This window comes from Pan troglodytes, chromosome 10, assembly GCF_028858775.2.
Source record: "Pan troglodytes isolate AG18354 chromosome 10, NHGRI_mPanTro3-v2.0_pri, whole genome shotgun sequence".
NCBI classification, from domain to species: Eukaryota; Metazoa; Chordata; class Mammalia; order Primates; family Hominidae; genus Pan; species Pan troglodytes.
The window spans coordinates 69,413,271-69,430,439 of NC_072408.2; the positions used below are offsets into that span (position 1 = coordinate 69,413,271).

Here is a 17,169-nt window from a genome sequence, read left to right on the forward strand (position 1 = left end):
CCTCCCAATCTCAGCCTTAGAAATTAGTCCCTCTTCTCCCATTGCACTGCACTCACTTACCTCTTCTTTCCTCCCTCATTTATTCCAGAACCCGACTGGATAGCATAGCCCTCCCACAATCTTCTGACCCTAAAGCAATTGTATACTACATAAGTGTGGCTAGAAGTGAATGAAGTGCAAAATCCTAGATGCATTCAAGGAACTATCAGAGAGTGCCTTTCTCCTAGAAGCTGCTCTCTTCAAGCCAACTGCCAGAGGCAGAAGGCACAGCTGCAGGGACAGGACAACCACAGGACAGGTCTGCTACGTAAAAAGACAGACAATCATTTCCAAGAAAACATGCAGCTGAAATTTGCATTCTACAGGAAGAAGAGCAAACTCTATTAAATTTCCTCCCTAAGCAGATTTCTACAATTATTAGAACTTAAAAATACAGACGTTAAGGACCATGTGCTTAAGGAGTTAGTTAAGTTTGTGCAATTGCAGACAGGAAGATTGACATTTTTCTGAAATTGGAATTAAATACCCTAATACAATAAAATGATGCTGCCAAATCATATGGCATAATAGAGGGGAAGAGACTCACTGATGAAAAAAGAAGAGGACGTGGACAAACCATTTCCTTTTAGTCACATCACCGCAGAGATGGCTAGTGCCAACCCAGTATCTAGTCTCCACTTCCCCTTTACTAAAAGAACCCCTATATTGCTGTGGAGCCTCAGCTTTGAAAACTACATTTGTAACCTCTTGTAATGGGATTGGACAATGAGATGGGTGGAGCTTGCAAAAAAAAAAAAAAAAAGCTCCTTAAGAGACCTTGCTCAGTTGGCAGGCACCCTTTCATCCTTCCCTGCAGGAGTTCCTGCAGCCATCTTCTGACCATGGGGTGATCTTGCAGATAGACGCTGGTGGACAGTGGAAAAGCAGAAGTCTGGGACACTGATGGCACTTTTACCACTTCACGTTACCCCTGGACTGCTTACCTTCAGACTTCTTTTATGTGCCCAAAAAAGAACTTCCTAATTTCAGTTGCTGTTATTTTGGCTGAAATGCAGACCTTAACTAATATACACAGCCTGGATTTCAGTCAGTTTCCTTACTAATGATGATTATAAGTTAATACCAGAACCATAGTACTTGTTGGGTAATTGTTATATATGATTTATCGCTTTAGTTATTAAATAAAAAGTTTTATACCAATAGTTTTGATTGTAAGTCTGGATTTAACCCTCCTTAGCTAGTTTTCTGTTGTTGTTTTTTTAAAGTAGGAGTACCTTTGAAGTCAGAAGAAATATCTGTTACTGACAACTCTCTGCACCAGGAGGACACCATCTGACAATTGATGTAAGGACCGTATGAAGCCCATAGTGGGTGGGTGAGAGAAGTGGACATTTAGTGCATCTTATTTATATTTGAATGTGCTTCACATTGCATAAACATGTTTTTCTTGGAAGATTTTTCCAAGAATTTTCATCAGCAGTAACAAAGGAAACACAGACATTAAAAGGCCCCTCTTCCTGCAGACTTCCACCATCCAACTAGTCCAGACTCCAGAGAAATGGTAGAGAACACTTTGTGAAAGTCCTTAATGGGGTTGTCATCTCCTCCTCATGCTACTTTTCCGGTCTCATTATGGATCCACCTCAATCAGTATGAGAAGCACATGGGCACCATGAGGGACCAGGCAGATACGTAGGGGCAGAAGGGCCAGGGAATCCTCCTATTGTGGTCTTTGGGCTTGGCTCTCTCCTAGTTGTCTTTTGTATGTTAAGAACTCCAGGAATTTTGAGCACACGTGAAATGCAGAACAGCCTGCATGAATGGTTTTGATCATCACATAAATATGAAAATACAAATGATTTCAGCAGAAATAAAATTTATTTCTAATACTCAATATTATCTGCTCCTTGAAGCTATGCAAAGACTAATAAGTGCATAAACTTCTTGAGCAGTGTTACATAAATGTAAAACATGGTTCATAGGTATGTTTATGGCTACAGACACATTAATTGATAGTCTTCAGAAAGACTTAAGTTCCTTTACAAATTAAAAGGGGACACGTGTGCTGTTTCTGCTCATTTGCTGAGTATGCAACTGGAAAACCCAATCTTCTATTCTGGCATTTAAAATCTGGTACTTTCAGCAAATAACATCATCAATATTTTAAAGTCATACTGGCTTCTGGTGAGTAGCAGTGGAATTGCCGTCCCTCCTTAAATCCTTCTCTGAGGCACCCTTCTTTCTATGGTGTGCCTGACAACATTAACTCTTCTCCCTTGAGAGCAGGTGTGCATGCCAAGAGCCGAAATTCCTAGGGAAGCTTTTGTAAGTCCAGATCCCACCCCGCTATCCCCTCCAGGCCTTGATTTTAGCATCAACCCAAAACTTTTTTAGATTGTTGTGGACTCTGCTTAACTTTGATGTAAAACGTCTGTAGATTCTTGTCCGCTGTCTAAAACAGAGGTGATCAAGAATGGCTTCTGCCCTTCAGATGGGCCATTTTCACAGTATCACAGGCAGGAGACTCTACGCCCCTAAGCAGATTTTGGGGCCATCAGAGATGTACAGTTAGTTTGGATCACACTTGGGTTCCTAAAACACCCTGGAGTTAATTCTCCAGAAGGGCAGTAGGGCTTGCAGAACCCTAAAGAGGCAGAAAACCTCTATTCCCCATGGAAACTTTAATCCTTTCAGGCAAGTTCTGTTTCTGTTGGAAATCCAAGACTTTGCAAACAGGATAAGGCCTTCTAAAGTCACAGGGTGAATATAATGAGTGCAGGACTTAGGATATTTAGGCAGGGGGGAGAATTGGCCTAAGTATTTCCTTTCATTAGTGTCTCTATAGGTAATGATTTCCTTACTTAACCAAAGAAAAGCAATGGAAGCAGCTACCCCTCGCCTATTAAAAGGAGAAAGATGGATATCTTTAATTGAAAGCAAAGCATCACAAAATTCTTTAATTATAAGCTCAAAGGGGCTTTGAGCTCATCTTGTATCTTCTTGGCTTTCAGCAGGATAGCATTAAGCTTTCCTAAAAAGATAAGACTCAACCTATTTTAAAACATATCCAAAGATGGCATTCTAGTTTCTGTTCCTTTGTTAGGGTACTTTTTTTCCCTTTCTAACCTCACCACAGGTGAACTTTTCCTATTACTAACCTGAAGTCTTCACATTAGAGCTTGGCTCAGTTTGCTCAGCAGAGCTGGTGAACAGCTGGTCACCATCAGCCTTTTCTAAACTGTACTTCCATCTGTCCATCTGTACAAAATTATAAGAATTAATTAGGATATTTGGATTTAAATCAATAAATTTGAAGCTAGATGCCAACTGAATGACTCAATGACATGGCAAAAGACTGCCTCTCTTCTTGCCATAGCTTTTCTTATCTCTGTCATCAGCTCCAATGCTAACACCTCTCCCTTTTCCATCTCTCTTGCAAAACTCCCCACACAAGTTCATTCACACACACACACAAATGTGCACACTTATACTGGTAAATAGAAAAACATCCCTGAAGCAGCTAGTTAACACTTACACCTTACCACTCACTATTCACATTGAGGTGTAAGAGTCGTCCAGGGTCCAGACTCTCGAACCCACTGTCTGGGCTTAAATCCTGGCTCTGGGACCTTGGAAATATTTTGTAATCTCACTTTGTAAGCATTTTCTCATCTGTAGAATGGAAACAATAATAGTATCTACCTTAGAGGGTTGTGGAAATGATTAATGACTTAATACATAAAAAGCTCTTTGAATGCAGTCTGGTACTCTAATCTTAAAGGCTATATAGTTGTTAGCTATTGTTACACCCTTCTTGCGCAAAGGGATATTCAGAGGCATCAAACTATGCCCAATATTCCAGAAGCCAAGAGTTTGAGAAAGAACAGGAATGGGATTCAAGTTTAAGGGAAGTGGGTAAGCAAGAAGAGTCGCCAGGGTGAAAGATCAAAGAAAAAAAGGGCAAAAAGCAAACAGGAGATTGACAGAACTACAGAGAAATGGCAAAAGCTGGCATTTAACAGGGAAAAGGTAGACAGAGAACATAAGGGAAAGGAAGATAAAGAAGAAATGAAAAAGGGAAACATGAGTTAAAAGGTGAGTATGTAAAGGAAAGACAGAAAAGAAGAGGAAAAGGGGATCAAGAACAACAAAGGAGATAAAAATTGGGAAAAGACCCCATTTGCAGTTTGAGTAGGTATCACGGGAAAAGGGTACGGAAGTGGGGAAGCTTGGGGCAGAAAGGATGGGGGGAGAAAGGAGCCTCAAAGAGATAACAGAAAAAAGCTTCATGTGTCATTTGCAGCTTTTTGTCCCTTTAAATTATGGGGTGCTGCAAGCTTATTTAACCCACCCTTGAGCCTCAAGGCTCCTGATCGTGTTCCTCCTATTTCAACTTGCATTTAATCTCTGCCCCAGACTTAGCTTCTAAGGTTTGCCCTGGTCAGATGTCTGCCTTGTGTTTTTAGCCCGACGAGGCCAAAATGCAATGATCTTGTCTTTATTTCATTTTCCCTAACCAGTCATCCTTTTCAAGTGAAATTTAGCTCTGGAGCAAATATTTACATCCCCTTTCTACTCCAAACATTCAGAAATCTAGAAAGGGACCTGGTGTTTTAATTTTTAAATTATTCACCTAACGGCATTCCCATTTTTAGTCAATTAAAAAGAGGTAAAAATGATACAGTACTGCAGGAATAGGTCGCTTTTAGGGCTCCAACGTGCCCTCCCCATCGAAGGGTCTTAATTACCTAACCTTTTGGAAATAGGAGAGAGGTCGGACCGAGATTTAAAATAAAGTCAGCATTTTAAAAATACTTTTTAAATTAAGAACCATCGTGATTAAATTGCCTGTTTGGTGCAAAATACGTTCCTCTATTTGAGGAAGTCGAGAGACCTTAAAAGGCCTTCTAAACAGATGAACTGAACGGACCGTGAGCGTCTCCTCACGCCGGGGTGATCCTGGGCCGCCGCCGCCGCCCGAGTCACGAAGCCAGACGCAGTGCGCGTCTCCGCCCAGGACTCCGGAGACTGCAGCAGCGCGAGCGGCCGCCGCGGCCCGGGCTGCTCCTGGAGTCGGGGAGGAGACGCGACTCCCGCAGACACGTGACCTCCTCCCAGCCGCCGCTTCCCGCGACCCAGATCCGTCCCCGGAACCCGTGCCCGGCGGGGCGGGCCGGGGGACACGTAGCGGGCGCCCCAGTCCCTGCAGCGCCCTGGTGCATGTACCTTTGGCGTTCTTCTCCCCTCGGTTCACTTATCACCGGCAATAATCAACGTTTCAGAGATCACCCCGGGGAGAATGAAAATATCCCTCTCTGTGCAGGAAAAACCTTGGTTTTTTCTCTATGTCTTTATGTATATCTAGAGAAATATATATATAGCCTCCATCCCACCCCTGGGAGTCCCTCAGGACATGCTTTCCCCTGGGCTGGCAGGGCGGCGTGGGCAGTGCGCATCCCCGGGCACCTCCCGGTAACTCTCACTAGCAGTGAGTCATGCTCCCAGGGTGGCTCTGGGGAAAGGTAACCCGGCTCTTGCTGGCCTGTGATTCCCGGCGCCGAGCGCCGCGGCTGCAGGGCGAGTGCGCGCGCGCACGGGTTCCCCGAGCAGTGATGTGGCAGCAGCGGCAGGTCGGATCACGTTGCTGGCCCTGTGCTGGTACCCGTTTGAGACCGGATTAAGGAGGGAGGCTTTGGAGGTGCCAGCGGTAGTAAACGTGGGCTCTGCACACTCCGGGCGTCTCTTATCGCGCGGGGGGGCGGGGGGATGGGGAAAGCACGTAGCGTCACCGGAGGCTCAGAACGCGGCAGAGTTGAGCGGGCGGGTGATAAATGCTGCATAGCTTTTCTGTGGTAGCCCCTCTCGTGCCACCCCCTTCTCCCTTCCCAGCCCCCACTCATCCCCGGCTCGCTCCCCGCCGCGTTCCTCCAGGAGCACACGCGGCCCCAAACGTCGTCATCTGCTGCTGTGATTAGTGGCACCGCAATTCCGGCTGCTGCGGGGAAGTTTAGTTGGCCCAGGGACGCCGTGTCACCGAAAGACACTTGGATTGCGACATTCGGACCCAGTGACAACGTTTTCATGTATCTTAAATCCTTCAAGGAGCGGATTGCAAGTTGCTTCTTCTCGAGGCAACCTCTCCACCCAGCGCCAAGGAGTCCCTCCAGGCCACTGATCAGTGAGCAAACAAGTCTCCAAAATTTCCTTTGGGACTCAAGTTTACCCACCGCGAATTCTCTTTTCCCTTCCTTTCTATGGTTCAAACCAACAGCACAATCGGTGGAAAAGCAAAAAGCCACGTTCACATTCCTGCACCGTAATAACGGACGAACCCAGGGAGTCGCATTTTCGAGCCAAGGAAGCTCAGGCTGCCCCGCACCCCTGCACCCCCACTCCCCCCTCCTCCTGCCGACTGCATCGCCTTTGGGAAGATGAATAGCTTGGCCGAAGTTGTTTTTCCTTTCCGGTGGCCCTGATCAGGTGTCCCCGCCCCCTCCTGCCGTTCGCCTTCTCCCGACGCCCCCTCCCGGCCCGGCCCCTCCTCCCCCGCCCCCCTCCGGGCTGGACCGCGGATGGTACGTTCCGCACGTGAGCTGGGTGCTGGTCTGGCGGGCGACGCGCGTGCCCTGTGGCCAAACACTGCCTGGAGTGAGAGCAAACTACCAGCGCAGTGGGGCCGGCGCGAGTGTGCGTGTGTGTGTGCGAGCGCGGTGGAGGGGGGGACCAACTGCTTCACACTTTCAACACTGCACTGAAGAGGGAGAGCGAGAAAGAGACTGGAGACGCACAGATCCCCCCAAGGTCTCCCAAGCCTACCGTCCCACAGATTATTGTACAGAGCCCCAAAAATCGAAACAGAGGAAACGAACAGCAGTTGAACATGGACGAAGGAATTCCTCATTTGCAAGAGAGACAGTTACTGGAACATAGAGATTTTATAGGGTAAGGTGCACGCACTCTTGCGAATATCTGTCTAGGCTTTGGTTTGATTTTTTTCTTCTCCAGAAAGTGGTATGGAGCTGGTGAGGGCAGAGCCCCTCCCCGAATGGGTGCCTGATGCTGATTTCTGTTTTGCAGACTGGACTATTCCTCTTTGTATATGTGTAAACCCAAAAGGAGCATGAAACGAGACGACACCAAGGTAAGTGTAAGTTCCCGATATTCCTCATAACCTGCATGGGTAGTTAATTAGAGCCATTGATTTCACAGTGAAGCTCTGCCCGCAAATATATTCCAGCCCCTGAGCTTCCCCAACTGTGAATTTTAAGTGGCTTGCTGGGTACTCTCAGGGGGATATTAAACATCATACCTGAATTTAAATTGCATTGCAGAACAGTCCAGAGGAAAGAGGTTTCTTGGGTGTAGTTTATCACATAGTATGTTTTATGGTGGGGGGGGGGGCGGGGGGCAGACGAGGGTAATATCCAATAAGTGAATGTTTCGCTTACTGTTTTCTCTTTTCCATGACTCTCATATATTAAGGATACCTACAAATTACCGCACAGATTAATAGAAAAGAAAAGAAGAGACCGAATTAATGAATGCATTGCTCAGCTGAAAGATTTACTGCCTGAACATCTGAAATTGACAGTAAGATGCACATTTTCATTCTTTGCTGCTCTCCAAGGGCGTGTTAATAGTCTGGTGCGACTCCCAGAAAATATAAGAATAAATGTAAATATAAGTTCCTGACTTAAAACTTGTGCTATACCGTACAGAGTTTCCCGCAAACTGGAGTAGGTGCTCCCAGCTGAAGGCAAGAAATCATTTATAACCTGTCTTGTGGAAAGCTCAAGAAGTAAAAGAATAGTACTTCTTTCAAAGTGTTTGCTTAAATTGCTGTGCTGAATGGACAGCCAATTAAGCCAAATGTGTGTTTTTAAGTAACCAAGTGCCCGTTTCTTTTTTGCACCACTGCAGACTCTGGGACATCTGGAGAAAGCTGTAGTCTTGGAATTAACTTTGAAACACTTAAAAGCTTTAACCGCCTTAACCGAGCAACAGCATCAGAAGATAATTGCTTTACAGAATGGTAAGTCAGTTCAGGGAGGCCAGCCTACCCTGATGAAGCGGGGCAGCCCACAGGGGAGCAGTGTCAGGACTCCCTCACCCGCACCCCATCTCTTTCCGTGGGCTCATGGGTTCCCTCTCATTTGTTAAATTGCTTATACTTTCCCTTCATTGGAACGAGCCCATTTCCCGAAGCATCCTAGAGGCTTTCAGCAGAACTCGGAGGAATCAGGATTTAAAGTGGCGGTTGCACCCGCTCCACTTTGGTTTTCAGCTGAGAGGAGAGCGCCCTCTCCCCGCTCCGCACCTCCGCCACCCCGCTTCTCTCGTCAACTGGTGGATTATATCACTTGAATACTGGGGAAAAACCGAGATCACTTTAGTCGATGCAGGGCCCACGTGATAAGCAGATGTTTTAACGTGGGTATGTTTCTTCTTGCCTCCACTCCTCCGTCCCCCACCCCCATCCCTTCCTCATCCTAGGGGAGCGATCTCTGAAATCGCCCATTCAGTCCGACTTGGATGCGTTCCACTCGGGATTTCAAACATGCGCCAAAGAAGTCTTGCAATACCTCTCCCGGTTTGAGAGCTGGACACCCAGGGAGCCGCGGTGTGTCCAGCTGATCAACCACTTGCACGCCGTGGCCACCCAGTTCTTGCCCACCCCGCAGCTGTTGACTCAACAGGTCCCTCTGAGCAAAGGCACCGGCGCTCCCTCGGCCGCCGGGTCCGCGGCCGCCCCCTGCCTGGAGCGCGCGGGGCAGAAGCTGGAGCCCCTCGCCTACTGCGTGCCGGTCATCCAGCGGACTCAGCCCAGCGCCGAGCTCGCCGCCGAGAACGACACGGACACCGACAGCGGCTACGGCGGCGAAGCCGAGGCCCGGCCGGACCGCGAGAAAGGCAAAGGCGCGGGGGCGAGCCGCGTCACCATCAAGCAGGAGCCTCCCGGGGAGGACTCGCCGGCGCCCAAGAGGATGAAGCTGGATTCCCGCGGCGGCGGCAGCGGCGGCGGCCCGGGGGGCGGCGCGGCGGCGGCGGCAGCCGCGCTCCTGGGGCCCGACCCTGCCGCCGCGGCCGCGCTGCTGAGACCCGACGCCGCCCTGCTCAGCTCGCTGGTGGCGTTCGGCGGAGGCGGGGGCGCGCCCTTCCCGCAGCCCGCGGCCGCCGCGGCCCCCTTCTGCCTGCCCTTCTGCTTCCTCTCGCCTTCTGCAGCTGCCGCCTACGTGCAGCCCTTCCTGGACAAGAGCGGCCTGGAGAAGTATCTGTACCCGGCGGCGGCTGCCGCCCCGTTCCCGCTGCTATACCCCGGCATCCCCGCCCCGGCGGCAGCCGCGGCAGCCGCCGCCGCCGCTGCCGCCGCCGCCGCCGCGTTCCCCTGCCTGTCCTCGGTGTTGTCGCCCCCTCCCGAGAAGGCGGGCGCCGCCGCCGCGACCCTCCTGCCGCACGAGGTGGCGCCCCTTGGGGCGCCGCACCCCCAGCACCCGCACGGCCGCACCCACCTGCCCTTCGCCGGGCCCCGCGAGCCGGGGAACCCGGAGAGCTCTGCTCAGGAAGATCCCTCGCAGCCAGGAAAGGAAGCTCCCTGAATCCTTGCGTCCCGAAGGACGGAGGTTCAAGCAGAGTGAGAAGTTAAAATACTCTTAAGGTCTTTAAGGGAGGAAGTGTAATAGATGCACGACAGGCATAAACAAGAACAACAAAACAGGTGTTATGTGTACATCGGAGTTCCTGTTTTGCTCATCCCTCACCACCCCACCCTCCACACACTAACATCCCTTTCTTCCCCCCACCAGCTGTAAAAGATCCTCTGCGAAAGACATTGGCTCTTTTTTTTAATCCCCCAAATAAATTTTGCCCCCTTTTAGGCCATGTTCCATTATCTCTTAAAATTGGAACCTAATTCGAGAGGAAGTAAGAAGGGTCTGTTCTGTGGCTGAGCTAGGTGAACCCCGGGGTAGGGGAAAGATGTTAACACCTTTGACGTCTTTGGAGTTGACATGGAACAGCAGGTAGTTGTTATGTAGAGCTAGTTCTCAAAGCTGCCCTGCCTGTTTTAGGAGGCGTTCCACAAACAGATTGAGGATCTTTTAGAATTGAATTTACTCTTCAGTATTTTCTAATGTTCAGCTTTCTAAAAGGCATATATTTTTCAAAGAAGTGAGGATGCAGTTTCTCACGTTGCAACCTATTCTGAAGTGGTTTAAATGGTATCTCTTAGTAACTTGCACTCGTTAAAGAAACACGGAGCTGGGCCATCGTCAGAACTAAGTCAGGGAAGGAGATGGATGAGAAGGCCAGAATCATTCCTAGTACATTTGCTAACACTTTATTGAGAAATTGACCATGAATTAATGGACTCATCTTAATTTCTTCTTAGTCCATCTATAGATAGATATCTATCTGTACAGATTTCTATTTATCCATAGATAGGTATCTATACATACACATCTCAAGTGCATCTATTCCCACTCTCATTAATCCATCATGTTCCTAAATTTTTGTAATCTTACTGTAAAAAAGTGCACTGAACTTCAAAACAAAACAAAAAACAACAACAACAACAACAAAAAAAACAAGTCCAAACTGATATATCCTATATTCTGTTAAAATTCAAAAGTGAACGAAAGCATTTAACTGGTCAGTTTTGATTGCAAATGCTGTAAAGATATAGAATGAAGTCCTGTGAGGCCTTCCTATCTCCAAGTCTATGTATTTTCTGGAGACCAAACCAGATACCAGATAATCACAAAGAAAGCTTTTTTAATAAGGCTTAAACCAAGACCTTGTCTAGATATTTTTAGTTTGTTGCCAAGGTAGCACTGTGAGAAATCTCACTTGGATGTTATGTAAGGGGTGAGACACAACAGTCTGACTATGAGTGAGGAAAATATCTGGGTCTTTTCGTCAGTTTGGTGCATTTGCTGCTGCTGTTGCTACTGTTTGCCTCAAACGCTGTGTTTAAACAACGTTAAACTCTTAGCCTACAAGGTGGCTCTTATGTACATAGTTGTTAATACATCCAATTAATGATGTCTGACATGCTATTTTTGTAGGGAGAAAATATGTGCTAATGATATTTTGAGTTAAAATATCTTTTGGGGAGGATTTGCTGAAAAGTTGCACTTTTGTTACAATGCTTATGCTTGGTACAAGCTTATGCTGTCTTAAATTATTTTAAAAAAATAAATACTGTCTGCGAGAAACCAGCTGGTTTAGAAAAGTTTAGTATGTGACGATAAACTAGAAATTATCTTTATATTCTAGTATTTTCAGCACTCCATAAATTCTATTACCTAAATATTGCCACACTATTTTGTGATTTAAAAATTCTTACTAAGGAATAAAAACTTTAATATACGATATGATATTGTCTAATAATTAAAAAAGACATAATGGATGCTCAATTAGTTTTAAGATATCTATAACTATAGGGATACAAATCACTACAGTTCTCAGATTTACAGCTTTTTTTTGTCATTGGCTTGATGTCACACATTTCCAATCTCTTGCAAGCCTCCAAGCTCTGGCTTTGTCTACCTGCTCGTTCCCAATGTATCTTAATGAAAAGTGCAAAAGAAAAACCTACCAATTAACTTGTGTGGTTTGTTTATGTTAGACCCAATTTTCTATTGTTTTAATGATTGACAAGTTTTTCAGTTTTCGTCTGTGACATCACATAGCCTCTCTAGTATGGTCAGGTGTTCCTCTTTCACTGGGTCTTGTATAAATAGATGATCACAAAGGGGTGCTTAATATGAGAGTGTTTTGGCTTTTTATAAAATAATTCTGTCATGGGACTTTATCATGGAATTCCAGGATCAGAAATAATTTCTAGACTTTTCTCAAATTTCCATTCAAATCTGTGATATGATACAAACAGTGAAGGATTGTCAGCTTTTAGTTTCAGGAATGTTCTTCACAAACCCCTTGATTTTTGAAAATGTTTAAATGAGAGTCAGATTGTATAAGATGTAGAAAAAGTGCTCCCTCTGCTGACTTTATGGCAACTGAACTGCAAGTCATAACAGTATGAAGCCAGAAGGAGCCACAGCTCATCCAGTCCCCTGCATTTCGTGATAGGAAAAAAAGAAAGGAAGCCCAGAGATATTAATTATCTTCCCAAGGTCACAGAGCTACCTAGAGTCAGCACTAGCACTAGTGGCCAGCTCTATTATATCCCTCAGTCACTCAACTACTTCCCATTGCAGTATCTTGGACCAAGTAAGCTGAACTTGATTGAGCAGCCCCCATGAAGCTTCGTAACAAACCATAGAACAAAGGAAATTGAAATCAACACTAGAAAACTATGTAGGATTTTTCAGCATTGTTAATTTATTGAACTTTAGAAAAATTATCTGAATCAGAATAATGGGAAAAACAGCATTTCAAATATTTTGAGCTATATTTTGATGCCACTACTGTAGTAATATTAGTTTCATAACCAAAAAGGATTAAAAGTGAATCAGAGGATAATACAATGTTTTTAGCATGTGTATAATTTTGGTATAATGAGATAAAAAAATCTTCAGAGTTGGGCCAGATTTTACAAGTCAGTTATTTAGTCCAAGTGCCCATATGGTAACATGGTAAGATAAAGTTAGAACAGAAATGCAAAAATAATATTGTCTATATTGTATCTGAAAATCTGAAAAAGCTTTATTTTAGTCATTGATTTATTTTAATGAATTAAAAGGCTGAAGTCATAATTCACTAAAGAGGCTTCTATACTTGTAGTGGTGAAATTTCAGCTAAAATGATTTTCCAACTTCAGGCAAATATGAATCTTGAGTCAATGTTTTTATGAGTATAGTATTATACTCATAAAAATTTAATTTTACATACATATATTTTACATAATCTTTAAAAAGATTAATTTTATATAACACATTTCTTAGCAAACTTTATATTGAATTGAAAAAAATGGCCCTTCCCTCCCCTCCAAAGAGCTAACCTTAAGCACGTTTTCAAGGCACTAGAAACAACACTTTAATAGCTATGTAAAATTTGGAGTTTTAGTTCCTATCATTGTGAAACTATTTTTCATTTAGTTCCCTGTTTCTGGCCATCCAGGCGATGACTTTGGTTATTGCCCACCACCCGAGATTTGTTCAAAAGTTATGTAAAAGGAGGCTCAGCCTACTCCTTTCTATGTCACAGGTCAATTCTTAACCTTTCCATGGAAAGTGATTGCCAGCGGAGCCTCTGGAGAGACATGGCTGGGCAAACACACGAAGGACTTTTACATTAGCTAGAAATGAACAGAGCTCTCATGAATGACTTAAGACCATCATATTGCCAAAAGCTGGCTGTACTGTTGTGATCATGGTATTTTACTTCAGGTAGCAACCTGATATTTTTCATTAAACAAAAATTCTTAACCTATTGGACCCTCAGCTCAATATATTTAGACCCACCCATTGTTCTCACTGTTATTTTAAACAAGTTCAAGATGGATTTACAGTGCATGCTAAAGTCCCATGGAAGTTCTAGTTTTTCATAGAAGAATTTAAGTAAGGGATTGACATGGGAAATTATCACATATTTTGTGTGATTAAGATGGGATTTATACTAGAAAACATGCGCAGCATGTACTTTAAAAATATGCCATTCTAGGAGTTGTACGTTTGTCTTAAAATCGAGTTTCTTATGCTCGTTCAGAGATTCCATATTGAAAACTCCAAACAAATATAAAACCACCTTTTAAATGTTGATATTTTAAAATTCTAAATTCAGTGATGCCTAGTTTGTCTGACAGGAGGGACAGTCAGTGGTTTAGAAAACTAAAACTTCTATGTTCAAATGCCAGTGCTGTTTTTCATTTTTGAATTTTAGTGGAAAGCATACTAAAATGTATTACACATATCCTCTAAATGTCTTAACCTGGACATACTTAACCTTTCTCAATAATTCAGGGTCATCATTGTAAACATCATTTTTGCACTATGCATGACATCTGGGAGTAATTGCACCTGCACCAAATTTTTTTTTGAGTTCTACCTGCTTTTTATAGGGTTTTTCAGTCTCTTTACGCACAGCTAGCCTGTCAGCTGTCACTTCTTGAAGCCTCAGAGTGCTTCCTCCATCTCTTATCTAATTTGCTACCTCTGACTTACTGTGGGCTGGGAAACCATTTAAACACTACCACACCCATTTGAAATGTGCTAAAATTAGAGTAAATAGGCTCTGACAGAGGACCTGAGGGTTTGTTCTACAAGTAAGTTGTGTGAATTTGTAGAATCTGTGACCTTTTTTATTTCCTTTAACTTCCAGATTCTCAGCTTTTTTATTTCCTTTAACTTCCAGATTCTCAGCGATGCTTCTTATGCAAATGCCTTCAAGATTACTTATGCAAATGCCTTCAAATACATTATATATTTTGCCATCATTTTATTACATAAAAATAAAAGCAACTTGCTAATGGTTTTAGCCCACAACTAACCACAAAATAAACAAATTTGCATGTCAGGAATAAGTTATTTGATTAGATGAACACCTCTCTCTAGTTGCTAAGAATAGGGGAGGGAGGGCCACTAGTGAAATTGATTCAGCATTTTGATTTAAGGATGACTCTGGCTCCTGCTTCTAGTATGTAACCTCCTCTGCCTCTGGGTATTGGACTTCTTGGGCAGCCGGCAGAATGCAAAAGTATTCTGGGGAACTGGCAGGATGGGTGTGTAGGTCCAGATGCTGCCTCTGAATTTAGACACACCCATGGTGAGAGGTTTCAGACTCCTCATCGATTACAGCATATTCCTTTTCTTCTTGAGTTTATGGATTCAATAAATGGTGTGGGGATTCAGATATTTGTTTTGCTTGCTGTATGTGAGGTGCCATGGTAAGTGCTAGAGAATCAAAGATTAACCTCTGAAGATCTCAGAGTCTAGTGTGGGTGATAGACCTATACTAAAATAAATTACATTGCAACACAGTAAGTGTTATCCAGGGATGGATACACTGCTGTGGTGGGGGTGGGAGCTACTAATTACATCCAAGTGAGGAGGCCTAGGTGAGAAGTAGCTGGGTTTTACAGAAGGAACGGCAGCACAATAAGGGCATGAGGCCATCTCCAAAGAGAAGGTTCTGGCCGACCCTGCTCCCGTGCTAAGCTGCACTACACTTTATTTACGTTTTCATAGTAAAATTTTCTTTATTTAGAGATGACATTATCAGGTACATAAATCATAGGGAATCAATCTACCAAAAAAAAAATCCTACTAGAACAAATACAAGAATTTAGAAAAGTTACAGAAGAAAACATCAATAAACAAATATACATTGTATTTTTATACACTAGCAATGAACAACTGGAAATTAAACTTTAAAAAGTGCCATTTACAATAAGCTGCAGTACAGTTTAATTGGCTATATTTGACTTGAGGTCTGAGCAAGGATTTCCTAACTTGCCAGTCTCTTTAGAACGTGACTGCTATGCTGGCTCTCACCAAAATCGCCTCCTGAGGATTTGAACCATGGGCTGGGACTAGGGAGTCACGATATTTCCTGCTGCAAAGTGAGATATGATAGTATTCAGAGCATGATCATATCTCATGTGGTAGGGGAACGAAAGCAGTACCTCGCTCTGTGTCTCACCTCCTCCATCTATCTGTTTTACAAAAGAAACTAATGGTGACTTCTTTCCCTTCGAGTAAGGGAGTGAGAGAGAGCAGCTCTAGAGGGAAACATGGCATCCTAAGGCCTGATTTTCAAAAACCTTTGGGAGGAAGCTGAGGCAAAGAACTAGTCCAAGGTCATAGAGCTCAGTAAGAGAACCAGGATTTTTGGTTCTGAGTCTAGTGCTCTTTATACTTTTATGCCATAGTTTTAGTAATGGGGAGGGACAGGCTAAGGTTTTCTCATGGAATGAGTTGAGCTAGCCCATGTGCGATCCTCAAAGGCAGAGTATACTTGCTGGTGGAGAAGGAAAGATTATCACCATAATAATCTTGCTAAATTATGGCATAGAGCATGCAATAATTTTGAGAGAGATGAAATTCTAGGGAAATAATTTTCAAAGTCTCCTACAAATAACCATACTATTCCATCATCCACTCACTTTGGAGACATCCAGAAATGTGCCTTTCCTAGTTTGGAAGTCTCCACATTATCTGGTGGGCTTTCTGCCCCTCTATACCTGTGTGGTCCCGGTTGTGCCCTAGAGGTTCTCTATAACTGAAGGGATCTAGGACCAAAATAACCTATGAAGCTGGTCAGAGAGAACCTCTAGAATCCAGCAAGCTGGAGAGAGGGCCATGTGCTACAGTTTTTATATAGAGTATTTTTAGGGCACTGTGAACTTTAGCTAAGGTTTCAATTTTGGAGCCTTTTCCATATGGGTGTGCACACAGAATATTATGTGCTGCACAACAGAGATATTGAGTATCTGCCAGATAGTTTAATACATGTTGCTTCCATATGCGGCCTTGCGGCTTCCTCACTATGATTCGAAAATTAGCTGTAACAGGGGGACTTCAGTCTGACCCAACTCCTGGCAACCTGTAACTCAGAGCAACCAGAAAAACCCTTATAGTATTATAAAGACACAGGATTCTAAGACACCTTAAGCAGGACTTAGTTTTCAAATACATATTATCTTGAACAAGGCTTATCTATCTGCCTAGCCATATCGTGGTTGTGTAAACCGCGTATGACCAGAGAGGCACCTGACTGCAGGCACCCCCGAAGGCCTCTGCAGACCCAAGTGGGCGCGATAATGGATCGATTTCTGAACTGTGCCTGTTAAGATCCTCATTTTAAAACTAGTAAACCAACCCTTGCTCCTTGAATCACCGTTTGAGCGCTGCATGGGGGGTTGGAGGGAAAGGAGGGGGGAATAATGTCATCAGCCTTGAGCTCTTCAAGGGGCTCTAGGATTGGAGAGAGAGGAGAAGCATTCTTAGGTTGCCTAGCGATAAAGCTGCAGATGATATCATTCTCCCCGAGGCCGGCCTCCCCGCCCGGTTTTCCTTCCTCCCTTCCCTGCTCCAGTCTCCCACGCCTGGGTTCAAAGTACAGCCGCGCGGGGTTAGGGAACCGGGGCCGGACGCGGCGCTGTCACGTGTGCCCGCACATGTCTGGGCGCACGCTGAGCAGCACGTGAGAGGGGGCCGGGGAGGGGCGGGGCCTGCTCGCCGTCCTACGCGCGTGCGCGCTGCCCCTCCG

General features: G+C 44.7%; 2 protein-coding genes across 2 annotated transcripts in view; one reads left to right on the forward strand and one right to left on the reverse strand.

Moving 5' to 3' along the window:
- Positions 1-9,645, reverse strand: part of SSPN (sarcospan) — a 119,455-nt gene extending 109,810 nt beyond the window's left edge. Inside the window, exon 1 of the mRNA XM_003313781.6 lies at positions 9,510-9,645. The gene's annotated coding sequence lies outside the window, so the exon portion shown is untranslated. The remainder of the gene's footprint in view (positions 1-9,509) is intronic.
- Positions 1,268-13,392, forward strand: BHLHE41 (basic helix-loop-helix family member e41). Its single transcript, XM_520805.9, has 5 exons — positions 1,268-6,942; positions 7,078-7,141; positions 7,483-7,590; positions 7,921-8,032; positions 8,494-13,392. The coding sequence occupies exons 1-5, from the start codon at positions 6,881-6,883 to the stop codon at positions 9,594-9,596; spliced, it is 1,449 nt and encodes a 482-aa protein (XP_520805.2). The 5' UTR covers positions 1,268-6,880; the 3' UTR covers positions 9,597-13,392.
- Positions 13,393-17,169: the final 3,777 nt, after the last annotated feature.